The following is a 15,500-nucleotide window of genomic DNA, read 5'->3' on the forward strand; positions in this document are numbered from 1 at the left end:
CATAAGATGTAGTCTCTATCTTACATAGCACATAATCTTACTGGACTAGCAGAAATTGAAATACAGAATAATACAGGATAATATCTAGTTACAATGGAGTCACATTATGCCGATTTCGCTAAGATAATTCAACTAAATATAGTTGGTCACAAAAGAGAGATAGAGAGAGTAATTTGCATTGTGTAGATAATTTTGCCACCACTTGGTTCCTGTGGGCATGTTCCATGCTGAATGTGCGATGGGAATCTACGGATGGGTTTCAGTTATCTCTTATAGAGCAAGTATTTTGCCACATTTAAGGGTGAATTAAAAGATTTACCTGGCCAGGCACTGTGGCTCATGCCTGTAATCCCAGCACTTTGGGAGGCCGAGGCAGGCAGATCACTTGAGGTCGGGAGTGCAAGACCACTGGCCAATGTGGTGAAACCCTGTATCTACTAAAAATACAAAAATTAGCTGGGCATGGTGGCACGTGCCTGTAATGCTAGCTACTGGGGAGGATGAGGCAGAGAATTGCTTGAATCTGGGAGGCAGAGGTTCCAATGAGCTGAGATCGTGCCACTGCACTCCAGCCTAGGCAACAGAGTGAGACTCTGTCTTAAAAAAAAGAAAAAGAAAAAAGAAAAAGGATTTACCCCATACAAGACTTTTGCATTTCTAACTTAAACTTCTCTCCTACAAGTTTTATTCGTTCAGTGGATAATTACTCAGTGCCTACTGTGTGCTAGACATTGTTCTAGACATGGATATACAACAGTGATGAGACCATATCTGATGGAGCTAGACTCCTCTCATATTATGGGCAAATGTAGACAATATGTAAACAAATAAATAACTCAGATAAATTCAGGTTGTAATAAATATTATGACATAATAAAACAGTACAATGTATGGAGAGTGACTTGGGGAGAGGGACAACATTCCATTAGGAGATTAGAAGGCCTCTCTGTGAAAATATAGTTGAGTTGAGACAAGTACAAGAAGGAGTTAGCCCTGCAAAAATTGGGAGAGAGGAATAGTTCATGTAGTGAGAATAGCAAGTATGAAGGTCCTGAGGGGAAGAAACATTAAGGAGGCATGTAGCTAGAACAAAATGAGCGAAGGAAAAAGCAGAAGGAGATGAGCTCAGACAGAGGGCCAGAGATGAGATCATGTAGTACTTCTCAGTGCAGTTTTATTCTAACATCAGTGGAAGGTTTTGAGCAGTGTAGTTACATGGCTAACTTTTATTTTTAAAAGATCACTCTGTGAGGATAACCACTCGTGGCAAGGAAAGGGAGGAGTGAGATAAAGAGCAAGCAAGGAATAAGAGAAGTGGCACATGTGAGAGTTGCTAAAGACCTGGGCTATGGTGGGCGAAGTGGGAATGGTGAGAAGGAAATTAATAGGAACTATATCATGAGGGTGGAGCCAATAGAATTTGCTGCTCAAGAGGATGCAGGAGTGAGACAAAAAGAGGAATCAAAGATGATTCTTGGGTTAAACCGATTGTGAGGCTGAGAATTTGTAGTTTTGATGAGTTCGCACGTGGCACTGATGTTGCTGATATAGGTTCATGCCTTGAGAATGGCTGTCCTGAGGCAAACTCTAGAAGGTAAAGGTCAGGCAGAGGAAGAGCCAGTAAAGGCCATTAAAAAGAAGCCAGTAGGCCAGGCACAGTGGCTCACGCCTGTAATCCCAGCACTTAGGGAGGCTGAGGCAGGTGGATCTCTGAGATCAGGAGTTTGAGAACAGTCTGGCTACCATGGTAAATCCTGTTTCTACTAAAAATACAAAAAATTAGCCAAGCATGGTGGCACACACCTGTAATCCCAGCTACTCGGGAGGCTGAGGCAGGAGAATCGCTCGAGCCCAGGAGGTAGAGGTTGCAGTGAGCCGAGATAACGCCATTGCACTGCAGCCTGGGCAACAAGAGCAAAACTCCTTAGAAAAGGAAAGGAAAGGGAAGGGAAGGGGAGGGGAGGGGAGGGGAGGGGAGGGGAGGGGAGGGGAGGGGAGGGGGAGGGGGAGGGGGAGGGGGAGGGAAAGGGAAAGGGGTAGCAGCCAGTAAGGTAGCAGAATAACAGGAGTGTGAAATCACTGAGTGTTTTGAGTGTATCAAATGCCCCTGAAAGGTCAAGCAAGATGAGGAAGGAAGATGGGCTCGAACAAGATGGAGATCACTGGTGAACTTAACAAGGGCAGTTTCAGAGCATGGAGGGGATTGAAGCCTAAGTGAAGTGGGTAATAGAATGGTGGCAGCACAAGACTACACAGCTTTACCCTAGAGTTTTGCTTAAAAGACTAAAGAAATGGGGTTGCAGATAAAAGAGGAATATGTAGTCAAGGAAGAGATATTTTTCTAAAGATTAGGCATACTAGAGCCTATTTGTTTTGCAAATGATGATAATTCCACACCAGAGAGAGCCTGATGATGCCAGAGAAAGGGGCACCTAAGGTGCAAGACCGCATGATCCTAAAGAAGATGGAAGAACATGGCATCTGGGGAAAGCCTTGAGTGACAGAATTAACCTTAGATATGAATAGGGTCACCTCCTCCATAGTGACAGGAGAGAAGAGAGAGAGTAGGGATACATTTGCAGGCAGGTTGATAGGTTTGGTATGGGGAAGATGGATGAGGGAATTCCAGTCTGATTGCAAAGGAGTGGATATAATGATAGAACATCAAATCTATTCCAGATAAGCAGGAAAGCAAAACAAGAAGGGAGGGACTGCTTGTGTAAGGTGGTAGTGTTGGTGAGAGACCTCAGTGAGGTCAAATAATTGCCTGCTGGATATGGCAGAATAATAAGCTAGAAGAATAGGAGGTGGTAATCCAGAAAGGGTGCTGGAAACAGAGTTTGAAATGGTAATATTATCGGGGTTGGCAAGGTAAAAAATGTGGCCATGAGATTGTGAGGTGGAAAAGATGAAGAAACGGTGTGATCAAGAATCAGATAAGACAGGGTGTTGGATAGATCATCCAGGTGATGTCAACAGGAAAGAAAGTGGGAGACCCTCTCAGGTGTTAAAATCACCAGTGAATAAAGGCAATGATCGAGAGTGGTCAGTAAATGAAAATCACTTGGAGAAGTAGTAACTAATACAGTCTGATGGCACAAGCTTCAAAGAAACAAAGCTTTGAAGGAGGAGAAATACATTGTTTGAAACACCCGCTGCACTCCTGGGTACCGAGGTACTTGAGATAAGGGACAATAATATGACTCCACTGTAAATGGAAAATTTAATTTTGATATAAAAAGTTTAAAGAAATTAAGAGTAGGAAGGAATTAACACAAAGCAATGGAGAAAGCTTTATGTAAGGAATGGTCTTGAAAAATAAACAGAATTTCATAGATTTTAAGATTTAAAAGGTGAATCACCTGCAATAACCCTCATTTTACCTAAGGAAACTGAAACCTGTTCAAGCGACATCTAAAATCATACAGCAAATTTGTGACTGAGCTAGGGTTAGAATGAGTTTCAAGACTCCTTATTCTCTATATTATATTATACTACATTCCCGGTGTAGGGAAGAGAAAAGAATATTTATTTTATTAATTAATTCTTTTTTTGAGAGGGAGTCTTGCTCTGTCACCCAGGCTAGAGTGCAGTGGCACGATCTTGACTCACTGCAACCTCCACCTCCCGGGTTCCAGCGATTCTCCTGCCTCAGCCTCCTGAGTAGCTGGTATTACAGGCGCCCACCATCACGCCAGCTAATTTTTTTTTCTTTTTTTTTTTTTTTTGTATTTTTAGTAGAGATGGGGTTTCACTATGTTGGCCAGTCTGGTCTCAAACTCCTGACCTCAGGTGATCCGCCCACCTCGGCCTCCCAAAGTGCTGGGATTACAGGCATGAGCCACCACACCTGGCCTGAATATTTTATTCAAAATAAAATGAATGTGTTCAAAAGCTTAAAGGGAGAAATGAACAGGAAATCAGTGTAAGTAGATAAGAGTGTTTTTATCTGGTACTAATACAAGGTGATATCCAGAAAATACAATAGAGTCAGCTAGGGAAGGTTTGGACTTGCAAAATAAAACGTGGGTTCAGTGCTCACTGTGATAACACTGCATGGAAGCACCGCCAAATCCTGTAGTGGCTTAAAAGAGCCAGTCTGTGGGCCTGTGGATGTCCATGGCAGCTCTGCCCCAGACTGGCACAAACCAGGTAAGTTTATCCTGGGAAAGGTAGTTGTTAACCATTCACCAGCACACCTCCGGCTGCAGGTAAGGTTCAGGTGTATTCCAAGAATGCCACACTGTAGGAGCCAAGGAGCCACCATGCTGGGCAAGCCGTCCTCACAGCAGAGGGTCAAAGCTCAAGAGAGACCAGCAGAAACGCATGCTGCACTTCACAGCCTCTGCTCAGCCTGGCACACACTGCCATCCACAGACACATTTGTTGGTTAAAGCAAGTCCCGTGGCCAAGCTTAAAGTCAATGGAGCAGAGAAATATACTCCACCTACAGGGAAGCCATCCTCAAAGGGGAAGTAAATAATTGTGAATAAATAATCCAGCCTTCCTCAGCATGGTAACAAGGAACCACTACTGGTTCTTCAGTCGGCTCAGGTCCAGCAGTAATATTGAGATGAACGCACTAGTTGGATTGTACCACTTGTTCAAATATTAAAGTACCTCAGCTGGTAATCAGCCACTGATTACCAAGGCTCCAAGACCCTCAAGGACTCCCTCCCCCATGATCCCGATCCCTGGAGAAGCCCTAGGCAGGCTCAGTGGAATAATAATCTGCATGTTTTATGAGAGACAGTCTAGTATAGAGCAGAGCTAAGAGTACAGGCTCTATCTGGGTTCACATCTGGGCTCCTAGTGTAATAGCTATGAACACTGGGCACATTATTTAAACCCTTTATCTCTTCCTGTTTCTCTTCTGTAAAGGGGAAATAATGCTCTATATATCACAAGGCTGTGAAAATTAAATTAGTTAATGTATGTAAAATACTTAGCACAGTGTCCAGCTCATGATAAATTCCATACCATATTTACTATTAATAATAATAGTATGAGCAACAAATTAGTACTTATTAGACTGATACATGCATGCACACAAAGCAGTAATACACATATGGCAAGGATGTGAACAAAAACTGTACCAAGCTACTACAATGGTTGTCTATGCAGAGAATGGTGATCAAAGGGAATAAATACATTAAAGCACTGATCACTGAGTTCCATTCCCAGAGATTCTGATTCTGTTTTGGTCAGGAATAGGGCTTTACTGGCATGTGGACTGGAAATCTCTATTCTTCCAAAAACAGCCTAGGGACTGTGATACACGAATGGGTTTGGGACACTCCGAGTAGTAAAAGGAGCATGTTCCTTGTGGTTCCAACACACTTAGGTCCACATTCCAGCCCTGACCCTCATTGTAGTTTCTTGGACAAGTTATTTAATCCTCTGATCCTCTGTTTCCTTTGGTAAAGAAAAAAAAAAAAAAGACACTGCAACTATATTAGTTAGGACTTTTCAGTTTACAGCCATGAGAACTTAAACTCAAATTCACTTGAATGACAACAATGAAAAAGGAAATTTATTGGTGACCAGAAGCAAACCACAGAAAAGTGGCTGTGTGGCTGTGGTGCTAGCTCAGGGGCATTTGGCTTCAGGTACTCTGGCTTTCCAGGAAAGTATTCGTGTTGTCTGAATGCCTGTTTCTCTCCATATCCTCCCTGCCTCCACCATGACCCATCCCTACTTTTTCTTGTTTGGTTTTATCCTCTCCTACAAAGGACAGGTTATTTCCATGTGGCAGAGATCATGACCATAAAGGCCTAAGATTCTGATTCTTCCAGATCCATAACCTAGTATGTAAGATGGGGTTATCGCTGTCCGCTTCAGTGGAAATATCCAGGGAAGGGACCTCATTGACTGGCCTTTGCTCCTCATGGTTGGGACCAGGGATGTCCTGGCACCAGATGTGTGTGGCAGTAGTTTGCATAGAGATGGAGGACGGGAAGAATGCTGAGCAGTCCAAGATTATAACTGCCAGAGCCCCCTCATTCAGGTGTAAAAACATGTGTGGCACTCACCTGCAGATCGTGGACACTCAAATATTAGTCCCCTTCCTTTTCCTCTCTTCCTGGTTTGAATGCAGGAAAGGATTTTTAACTACCATGATCTAAAATACCATTCTTTTTTTTTTTTTTTTTTTTTTTTTTTTGAGACGGAGTCTCGCTCTGTCACCCAGGCTGGAGTGCTGTGGCCGGATCTCAGCTCACTGCAAGCTCTGCCTCCCGGGTTCACGCCATTCTCCTGTCTCAGCCTCCTGGGTAGCTGGGACTACAGGCGCCGCCACGTCGCCCGGCTAGTTTTTTTTTGTAGTTTTTAGTAGAGACGGGGTTTCACTGTGTTAGCCGGGATGGTCTCGATCTCCTGACCTCGTGATCCGCCCGTCTCGGCCTCCCAAAGTGCTGGGATTACAGGCTTGAGCCACCGCGCCCGGCCTAAAATACCATTCTTATTTCCACCTCCTGGATCTGTGGAACAAAGACACACAGCTACTGCTGCATGGATTTCCTACACTTGCTCATTCCCTCATGCAACTGAGGAAAAGAACAAATCACCGAATTTAGTGATTTGAAGATTTAATTTTATGGCTTAATTTATCTATACTTACTAAACACTTTTTAAAACTATAAACATAGTAGTAGAATCAAAATTATTGGGATTTTTTTTTACTCATTAGTTTCAAGAAATCTTTCAGAGTTAATGTTGTATTGTATTATGTATTGTTGATTTAATAGAAGGAACCTTGAAGACCTGGGTATAATTCAGTTCATCCTAGGCAAGCCACTTGACTTCTTAGAATCTTATTCTTCTCATTTATTAAAAAAATGGATGCTAATAACATCTGTACTGCCCACCTTATAGGGTTGTGTGAGGACCAGTATTAGGTCATGTATGTAAAATCACTTTGTTAAATGAAAAGGCAAGAATTAACAGAAGACTTTTCTCCTTTTAAATAAGCTCTTTAAACTAAAAATAGAACTACAATTTGACCCAGCAATCCCATTACTAGATACACAGCCAAAGAAAAAGAAATATTTCTATCAAAAAGACACATACACTCACATGTTCACTGCAGTAATGTTCACGATAGCAAAGACATGGAACCAACCTAGGTGCCCATCAATGATGGACTGAATTTTTAAAATGTAGTACATGTACACCATAGAATACTATGCAGCCACGAAAAAGAATGAAATCATGTTCTTTGCACCAACATGGATGCAGCTACAAGCCATTATTCTAAGCAAATTAATGCAGAAACAGAAAATCCAAAATCACATGTTCTCACTTGGGTAGAAGCTAAATCTTGGATACTCGTGGGCATAAAGAGGGGAACGAGACAGCGGGGACTCCGAAAGGAGACAGGAAGGGAGGAGGCAGGCTGAAAAACATCCTATTGCGTACTATATTCACTATTTGGGCAGCGTGATCATGCATTATACCCTTGTAACAAACCTGCAGTAAATCTAAAAGAAAAATTGAAATTAAATAAAATAAATATAAATAAATAAGCTCTTTGAAAAGCAAAGAAGAAAAGTTTCCAAGTTGGTTTATGTTCTTATATACTCTGATATTACTTCCAATGTCTTTGAATAAAATGTCCATGTGGCATAATTTAAGCTTTCTCTCTAACAGAACCAGAATCTTATGAGCCTGTGAAAATTCCAACCCAGTCCTTGCTGCAGGATGTTGCGGGACAAGCAAGAAAAGAAAAAGTGAAGTTGCCTCATTATTTGCTGAGTTCCAAGCCTAAGTCTCAACCTCTTGCAAAGGTAAAACAAACATGAGAACAAATTCCCCACAGCCAATCAGCATTTGATGTAATTCTTTACTTTTTATTTTTTTCAATCCTGCTCCTTTTGTAGATTTTATGTAATTCTGATTCATTGAAGTTATTAGTTTCCAGCCACTGTGTACTGCTATTGACTGTATTGATCTCACCATGAAGCTCTTTAAACTTTCATCTCACACATGTAAACACAGGCAGTGCTTTGATGGAGCTGGCTCATACAGGCTCCTGGGAGAAATTTTATGAGCCAGTTATCAAACCACTGATAGCTTGAAATCAGCCATGCTGGGAGTACTTGCACCATAAAATTAGTGAACACTAGAAATCAGAATTGTTTTCAGACAGCCAGTTTACCAGCATACTACTACTGGCTAAAGGAATCATTGGCCACCGTTGCCATGACGCTTAGGATAAAATCCAAATGACTTAACATGAGGACAAGGCCCCATTTGCTTCTTCGCCCTCACCCTGAGTCAAACTCACTATAATTCAGCCATTGTAGATTTCATTTTTAAAAATACCAAGCTCCTTTCTTCCTCAGAGCCTCTAAGATTAAGATTCCACCCAGTTCTATTGGGAAACCTTCTGGAGTCCACCAGTTTTGATAATTATCTTTTTTTTCTTCCATGGCACACTGTGTTCATCTCCATCACAGAATTTATTGTTATATATAACTGACAATATTACAGTATGTCTCAAACTTTAATGTGCATATGGATTACCTCAGGATGTTATTAAAATACAGATTCTGACTCACTAGGTCTGGTGTAGGGCATGGGGTTCTGCAATTCTAACAAACTCTGAGATGATGTCAGCACTGCTGATGTGAGGAATAATAAGGGCATATACCAATGGTTCTCAAAGTGTGGTTGTCTGACCAGCAGCATTGCCAACACTAAGAACTTGTTATAAATGCAAATTCTTGGGCCCTGCCCCCAACGAACAGAATGCAAAACTCTGGGGGTAAAGTCAGCAATCTGTGTATTGTTATTAATGAGTCCTCCAGGAGATTCTGATGGAAGCTAATGTTTGATGACCACTGGCACAGATGAAAGAGCACAGACTCTAGAATCAGGCAAACTTGAATCTGAATCTTTGCTATGCTACTTACCACTTGAACAATTATCTTTCAGTTCTCTGAACTTGACTTCCTTATCCTTAAAACAAAGCCTAAAATACCTCCTTACACGGCTGTTGTAAGGATTACATAAGACTATAAACATTCATTTCCTCCAGCAACCAAAAAGTTATTTTCCTCTGGTGAAAGGGCCTTTTTTTTTTTTTTTTTTTCTAATCTTGGGAACTCAAAATAGAACCATTTTATTAATTTTTCGTTAATGCAAAGGTGCAAGATTCTGTTGGAGGAAAAGTGAACACATCCTCTATTGCATCTGCCGCCATTAATAATGCACAGTCATCCCCTTTTGGGTTCCATCTTCTCCCGTCATCAGTGAAGTTTGGAGTGCTTAAGGAAGGACATACCTATGCCACAGTTGTAAAGCTCAAGAATGTTGGAGTGGACTTCTGCAGGTGAGGCCAAGGGACCAAAGGTCTGCCTACCTTTCCCTACCCTGTGACTTGTCTTTGGTCACCTCCATCAGTAAATGTTTATGGAACTGAACTATAATTACTCCTTGAATCTTCACATGATTCATTCAGTCATTTACACACTCATTCATTCATCAACAAATCAGTGAGTGTTTATCGGGTTCCAATTATATGGTAGATACTTCCTTGCCCTCCTGTTCATCATTATTCATACTTTGCTAAAAGCAACTCACATCCTGATCTCCACTAGTGGAAAAAAAAGGAGGAGGTTGTACAAGTGTTATAGCTACTAATGCACAATAATTGAAAGTCTTTTTCACAAATCCACTAACTATAATAATACCAGCTGATGTTTGTTTTCACAGTATGATCTGAAAAGCACTTTTAATTACATTGTTTCTGCATAATGGAGGGAAAAACCTTATGAGACTACTATAAAAGGAGAAACTGTGTAACTTGTTTTAACATCTTGCAGGTTAGCAGAGGCCAGACTTCAGATCTCCTGAGTCCCCCCACTTGCTTTACTAATACTTCGTTTTGTGTGAAATTTCAAACCTTTCCATTGGACCAAGAAACCATATACCTCTACCAAACCATTCCCAAGTACAAAATGTCCACTATTATATCTTAAATGTAATATATTTTTTATATTTTATTTAAGCTGTTAAGTTATATCTTAAACATAAGCATGTGTATTACTTCCATTAAAATGGAATATATGTTTATTTCAGTTGCAGTCATTTTCAGAGTTCAGTGGTAAGTCCTTCATGAATGTTTGTGATTCTGATTGATGATTGGAAATCAGATAAAACAAAATGATAGAAGCATCCAGTTTGAAAGATCCCTGTCCCATTTCAGTTATTTCAGTTGAGGCAAATCCCAGCTTCAGGAATGACCTTTGCTTCCTGAGAAACAATCTGATGTGGAACTCAGGCCACCAAATCACACATTATTATTTTTTAGGTTGTTGCCAACAAAGTGGGTGGGGAGAAATAGAGAGTCAACCTCAAACTAATAAAACTCATTCGTGCGGGTCCTGTTGCTCCAGTATAAAATTTTAGTTTTGGAGATTTCACTCCTCAGCTTGTTAATTCAGCCACGATAGAGCAGACAGCAAGGTTGATGGAGGAAGAAGCAGTGTTGGGGTCAGAGTGGAGGTAGGCTTTCCTTGGCATTTTAATTTACTCCAGGTCTTTAACCTTCAAGCAGAACCCACAAACCACAGGAAGAGAGAGAGATCAATAAGCACCATGTGTGAGCTCAGAGCTTTTCAAGTTCTTCGACGTTTTCTGAGCCTTTCTGTTTCTCCTCTCCTCAAACATGCAAACCCCATACTAAGACAGAGCAAAGCTGGCTCCCATGCTCCACTGCCTTCCAAAAGAGCCTTTATTCTTCAACTTAATGACCCGGCTGCCAGCATTTGCATTCATGCTGGCAGCTATGCTGAAATGCACACACCAGCCGAACAGTCCCACTGCCCAAGCCTGGACTGCTCATCAGCAACCAGTAACGAAGGGTTGAAACTCAGGTTGGAGCCCGTTTTATGCTGATGAAAACTGTTGGAAAGGCAGTTGTGGAATGGGCCCCAGATTCTTCTCCCAATTGAATATTAAAGTTGGTTTTCTAATGGTATGGACCCCCGGCTCCTGTGTAGCAAATATTAACACCTTCCTTATTTTATAACATCCCAGCTTATTCATTGCTCCTGTTTTTCATTATGGCATAAATTTATTTTCATCTTGCTGCCTTGTAGGTTTAAAGTAAAGCAGCCCCCACCCAGCACAGGACTGAAAGTGACTTACAAACCTGGACCCGTAAGTCCTATATGCCATCTATTGTGTGTCCTTGCGTGCATGCAAATGAACATATATAGGTTTCCAGTGAAGTGGGCTTTGAAATCATTCTGCCCATTCATTTTAAACTATGTATAAGTCTAATGTTTTTAATATCATAAGCAAAAGATTTTTGGTAGTGATACAGTATGTGGCTTGATTGCATTCATTCCATATAGTAACCATGAGACCGATCCTATGCATAAACAGAGTTAAACTGCCAGCTATGAAAACAATTCTGAAGCTCACCTCACTTGTCCCAATATTACAGTTATGTACCGCTGTATAAAAACTACCGTTTTAAAAAGTAAATCCTTATGCAAACTGAAAAATAATTATTCCATTCTTTATATTTTATGTAAATCTGGTTTGCACTCTTGGTATTTGCCAGAGAATATTATTTAATGCTATACTAAGAAATCATATTTGTTTGTTTGTTTGCTTATTTATTTATTTATTTATTTTTATTTTGAGACAGAGTCTTGCTCTGTTGCCCAGGCTAGAGTGTAACGGCCGGATCTCAGCTCACTGCAACCTCCACCTCCTGGGTGCAGGCACTTCTCCTCCCTCAGCCTCCCGAGTAGCTGGGATTACAGGTGCACGCCACCACGCCTGGCTAATTTTTGTATTTTTAGTAGAGACAGGGTTTCACCATGTTGGTCAGGCTGGTCTCGAACTCTTGACCTCATTATCCACCTGCCTTGGCCTCTCAAAGTGCCAGGATTCCATGCATGAACCACCACACCCAGCCAAGAAATCATATTTATTAAACTCATAAGTTGCCTCATTTCTCCAAAGATCTCTGAAAATACAAAATAAAAAATGTCAACCTATTCTGACTTTGATACATCCTCCAAAATGGCATGTTTAGTAAAAAATATGCATATTAATAGCCTAGTCTCACTTTAAATTATAATTTCAGAAATATAGGATGATGTAAACATAAGTTCATCCTAAAATATAATAGTCACATTTGTAAGTCTTTATCCGTGCATCATCTGGCTGCTTTAACACGCCTTTTACTTCATACTTCACTCAGCAAATTTTGAGTTCCTCCCATATGCCATTGAAAGTGGCCAGGGCACAGAGGATGTTAAAAATGAGTAAGACACACGAGAAGCTTACAGAGCCAGGCACATAGTGGGTACTCGAGAGAGGTGTGATTGAGTGACAGAATGAAGTGAGTTGGTCTGGCAGACACGTGACTCACTCATCACAGATGGGAAGAGCACATAGGCCTATGGGAACAGTGCACAGAATTATCCAGTCCTGTTAACAAGCACCCAATGCTCCCAGAGTCTGAAGCTCTTAAAGCAGCCCCAGTCATAGGCTCACACAAAAGGGTTGGTTTGGTACAGCGCAAAGTCAGTTGACTTCTTGTCACGACTGTGCCATCAAGCAGTTCAGTTAATGCTCTGAGCCTTGTTTTCCTCATCTGTAAAGTTCAGACCAGATTATTTCTTAGCCCCCTTCTAGCTGTAATATGCTCTACAGAAAACAGTATTATACAGGCTAAAACTCCAAACAGAAACATTTTGGGATTATATCCACTAATTCACAAGTACTGGCCTGAAGTAATTCACCACTGTATTGTGTCAAGATTTCAGAACCTTCACAACATAAGGCAAAAGACAAAAATCAAAACAAGCCCTTCTTCCACTGTTCTGGGAAGTTAGCAAATCTCATTTTAATTTAAAGTAGGGATTATGCCAAAAGCCAAAATAGCTGTTGGATCAACCTTTATAGGTCCTAAAAACCCAGCATGTAGTCTTTGAAGCTCACTCTATACTATAAGGTTTTTTTAGTTTGACAACAGGCTTTGATAGTAGGTTTTGGCTCTGGCAAAAAATATAATCTGTAGACTTCCCCATATGTAAATCTAACCACTGTTCAGCTTGGTTAGTGGCCAACACTAAATGAATCTGCTCAAAGCCTGGGCAAACCTGTATGATGGCTGTGTTCCAGCTCTCCTCATGCTGAATTTCATCATTACCCAGCCCTGCTCCAACTGCTGGACTTGGAGGAGAAGGGTCTGCTGCTGGATATCCTCCAGTATGCATACGCTCACAAATACATTGTTGAAAAAACTGAAACATTTTCAATTCTACTATTTATAAAATTATATTGAAGAAAACATTCCATTTGTATCTAATTGCTTTTCATGTAGTCGTTTCAGATTTATATTTTTCCAGATAACTGTTCCCAAGTCTGCTTTTTAACCCACCTCCTGGAGAGGCAACTTAGAAACATAAATAGTTCTCTCTTTGCTGGCTAGTGTTCTTTTCAAGGAACAAGGCAAGATGCCCGTGCCTTGCTGTGTTCCTTCTTCCTTCTGTATCAGGTTTCTTCTTTGTTGGTACAATCCTCTTCCATGGGTTTTCAGAACTAAGCAGTTGGGCATTTCAACTAATGTTGTCTCCCTCTACTGGTTTCATTATTTTATGCAGCCTACATTAGGAATACCCTAAAGTCATGTTTGCTCAACCCATGGCCCGGGACGGCTTTGAATGCAGCCCAACACAAATTCCTAGACTTTCTTAAAACATGATGAGATTATTTTGCGATTTTTTTAAGCTCATCACCTGATCATTACTGTTAGTATATTTTGTGTGTGACCCAAGACAATTCTTCTGCTAATGTGGCCCAGGGAGGCCAAAATAGTGGGCACCCCTGCAAGGAACAAGGTAGGAAAGTTATGATAGTCACCAAGTCCGTTAGATGAATTTTTTCTTTTTCTTTCTTTTTTTTTTTTTTTTTTTTTTTTTTTTTTTTGAGACGGAGTTTTGCTCTGTCGCCAGACTGGAATGCAGTGGCACGATCTTGGCTCCCTGCAACCTCCGCCTCCTGGGTTCAAGCAATTCTCCTGCCTCAGCCTACTGATTTATATTTATATTAGATTAAATTGATCTTTATCTGAAGTAGCCCCTATTGCAGATTTCACTACTGAAAGTCACTACTGATATTCAAAAACTAGCACAATTAGGAGTATTGCAAAATTTTGCCTTCAGTTCCACTTCCAATAACCTGGCATTTAGCTTCCTTATGCTTTTTCCTAAATAGCACCTGGTTTGCCCCTTCAACAATTTACCCCGGGTCCCCTTTGCTTAATGGAATTCTACCTTCATTATGAAGTAATTCTGCTAAATGCTTTTAATAACTACCATTTATTAGTGCAAAATTTATAGATGAAGAAACCAAAGGTAAGAGAGTTTAAATAACTTGCTCAAATTCATATTAAAAGCAAGGTTTGAACTGAGAGTTCTCTGGTCCTAAAGCTACCTTGTGTCTTATAGGTGGCAGCTGGTTTGCAGACAGAACTGAATATAGAGTTATTTGCCATGGCTGTTGGAGAGGATGGGGCCAGGGGATCAGCACACATCTCTCACAATATCGAGATTATGACTGAGCATGAGGTTCTGTTCCTACCTGTGGAAGCAAATATCCTTTAAAGTTCAACTTGAGTAATCATATATAGTGTAGAAATTACACAAGTGAGGAAAACATGGAAGTCAAAATGCATCTCTACTTTATTGATTCTATCTTCAAAATCAGAGTTAAATTTATTAAGACAAAGGGTATCTTCATTCATCTTTGAAAGCACCTAGCCAAATCTAAAAAAATACCTGACACACAGTATATGTGCAGTAACTTCAAGCTGAATAAGTGTAACTGTTATTGGCTATCTATGGAATATCAGATAAAATAACAAAACAGCAAGTCTCTATCACAAAAAATTTATAATTTTATAGAAGGATAGGAGATACCTTCTTATTACAAAGGTTGGGTATTCACTGAATTATGCATGCATTCCTCCATATCAGTGTCTCCAGCCACACAGATATTACCTCCAAGGTACTGTATGAAATAGTTTATCATACATAAAAATGGATAACTGGACTCTGTCTTAAAAGGCATTATATAATCTAGTAGCAGAAATAAAGCCTTCACATTTTATTTCTATTCTGTACTTTCTCCAGTGGCATGAATTGTGTGCTGCTTGTGTTACTGTTCTATATTTATTTGATATTTGAGCTGGATCTTATAGAATGTGAAAACTTGATTGACGGGAACTTTAAGTACAAAGAATGAACAAACCATGGCAACAGGAAAGCTCCAGGTGTTTGGGATGATTGGCAGGGAGTTCAGCTTGCCAAGAGCTTGAGTATTAGGAATATAGTGGGAAATAGGTTGGAGTCAAGTTATGAAAGATCTTAAATCCTTGGCTTGGATTTTATTATTTAAGCAGCAGTGAACCACTGCAGATTCCTGACTCTGTGGGTGGTATGATCAGCACATCTTTATTAAGATGAATCCAGTGT

General features: G+C 40.5%; 1 protein-coding gene across 1 annotated transcript in view; it reads left to right on the top strand.

The window, feature by feature from the left end:
- Positions 1 to 15,500, top strand: part of SPAG17 (sperm associated antigen 17) — a 258,327-nt gene that overhangs the window by 227,816 nt on the left and 15,011 nt on the right. Inside the window, exons 44-47 of the mRNA XM_030935882.1 lie at positions 7,648 to 7,784; positions 9,147 to 9,331; positions 11,103 to 11,163; positions 14,475 to 14,619. Of these exons, the coding sequence (XP_030791742.1) occupies positions 7,648 to 7,784; positions 9,147 to 9,331; positions 11,103 to 11,163; positions 14,475 to 14,619 (528 nt within the window). The remainder of the gene's footprint in view (positions 1 to 7,647; positions 7,785 to 9,146; positions 9,332 to 11,102; positions 11,164 to 14,474; positions 14,620 to 15,500) is intronic.

This window comes from Rhinopithecus roxellana, chromosome 8, assembly GCF_007565055.1.
Source record: "Rhinopithecus roxellana isolate Shanxi Qingling chromosome 8, ASM756505v1, whole genome shotgun sequence".
In the NCBI taxonomy this organism is placed as follows: domain Eukaryota; kingdom Metazoa; phylum Chordata; class Mammalia; order Primates; family Cercopithecidae; genus Rhinopithecus; species Rhinopithecus roxellana.